A 1,812-nucleotide genomic window follows, 5' to 3' on the forward strand; every position below is an offset into this window, starting at 1 on the left:
TAAGTTTAATTGTTGTCCGATTTTAAAGCAAAACAGCTGACATGGCCGTCAATAGCAGGACGATCGAGATGTACGATCGGAATTACTTTGATGTCATTAGCTTGTATAGAGGAATCGAGGTTGGCAGGGGGGACATCCTCTTAGATGGTTTTTCGAGCTACTTGTTCAAACTTCACTTGTTGGAAGAACTTTATGAGGTCTTGCACCAATTATAGGTAGCCCTGAATATTTTGTCTCCTTGCATGGTATGATCCTTCGATTTGGCAAGATATACACAGAGATCCTTTACATCTTTCCACTTTAAGAACAAGGACAGACTGGACACGTACTGCTTCAGCTATTGCGTGGCTTTCTCACATTCATCTATCTATTGGAAGTCCATTTTCTTTTTTAGGATACTAACGAATGCATAAAATCTTTTACCGAGCGTACGTAAAATAAATCGACTGAGGGCCGCTATTCTATCATTAAGCTTTTGATAAGTCCGAGGGAAATATAATATTTTGCATGGCCCTAATTTAATTAACCTGAAATTATAAAATTATTTCAGGTTAGAAAGGAATCCTTATCATGATAGGAAGCCTTATATATTACTAATTCTTTTAGAATTTGGAGAAACGGTTACCTGTTTGGAATGAAATTCACTTATTGTTTTTGAATTTTGAGAAACGGTCACCTAATTCGTTTTTGATAAGGATTTGACCAAGGCAAAGCGAACTCTATATAATAGGGGTTCTTCCAACGTCAAAGAACAACAATTCTTAGAACATATATAAACCCACACAAATACTTAGAGAGATTATGAATATGATCAAAGTTGGCCCAGTTGGAGGTTATGGTGAATGCAAAATGTCAACTGTTTGGGATGAAAAGGGACGAGACCAAGTTGCTGGGTTTCTTGTTACATACCGCAAAAATTCAATTTATTCGCTTCAGTTCTTGTACTATGAGAATGGCAGCTTGGTTCTATCAAACAGACATGGCTGTGCTGATGATAAATTAAAAAGCTACTCAGCAGTTGTATTTGATTATCCATCAGAGTATCTTACTTCAGTAAAATGTTCTGTGAAGAATGGGCCATTAATGTTCATGACATCTATAAGATTTGGAACTAACAAGGGATTCTATGGACCATTTGGGACCCCATCAACTGATGGCGCTGACATTAACTTCAACTTAGAGATAGGAAATCATTGTCTTTTTGGTGGTTTTCATGGCAGCGAGAATAGCCATGGCGTTGGGAGTATTGGGGTATATGTGAAGACACAAGGCCATGACCTAGAAAGATCCTCAAGTAAAGCGTTGAAAAGGACGAAGATCTATTAACTCATCAAGATACTTTAATTTCATCTTCTATAAACTATTTCCAAATGATATACTCGTTCGCGTGTATTGTTATTTTACTCTGTATATGCTTGTCTATTGGTTTTACTTTTTACATGACTTTACATCAACTGATTGGTGTATGGTTAGTACTTTTCAAGAATTATATATTATAAGAAGAAAAAGAAAAAAACAGTTAAGATCGTTAAGTTAAGCCCCGTCCTCTATGATTTTTGTGGTAAACGATTACTGAAATCTTTCATCGAAATTGGTTGCTAATAATTACTTGTATTTGCATTAGTTTCCCTATAGGGTTACAGGAGAATATATTTGACCTATCAATTATAACTATATATCTGGTTTATTGATTCTAAACTTTAATGATTCTTCATGTGCATATAAACGACGAGGCCACGGGTAACATATATAATACTTTAGGGATACAGTGATAGGGATGTTTATATCATCTCTCCACCAGCAAATCTTTTT

The 1,812-nt window shown here is 35.5% G+C and overlaps 1 protein-coding gene across 1 annotated transcript; it reads left to right on the top strand.

The window, feature by feature from the left end:
• Nucleotides 1-807: 807 nt before the first annotated feature.
• Nucleotides 808-1,326, top strand: LOC104099021 (inactive protein RESTRICTED TEV MOVEMENT 1-like). The gene has a single exon (XM_009605888.2). It carries the CDS (start codon nt 808-810, stop codon nt 1,324-1,326), a length of 519 nt encoding a protein of 172 aa, XP_009604183.2.
• Nucleotides 1,327-1,812: the final 486 nt, after the last annotated feature.

This window comes from Nicotiana tomentosiformis, chromosome 9 (genome assembly GCF_000390325.3).
Source record: "Nicotiana tomentosiformis chromosome 9, ASM39032v3, whole genome shotgun sequence".
Taxonomy (NCBI): Eukaryota; Viridiplantae; Streptophyta; class Magnoliopsida; order Solanales; family Solanaceae; genus Nicotiana; species Nicotiana tomentosiformis.

Bases quoted from the DNA above. Each gene is read 5' to 3' on its own strand.
- LOC104099021 (XM_009605888.2), top strand. From the start codon at position 808: ATGATCAAAGTTGGCCCAGTTGGAGGTTATGGTGAATGCAAAATGTCA.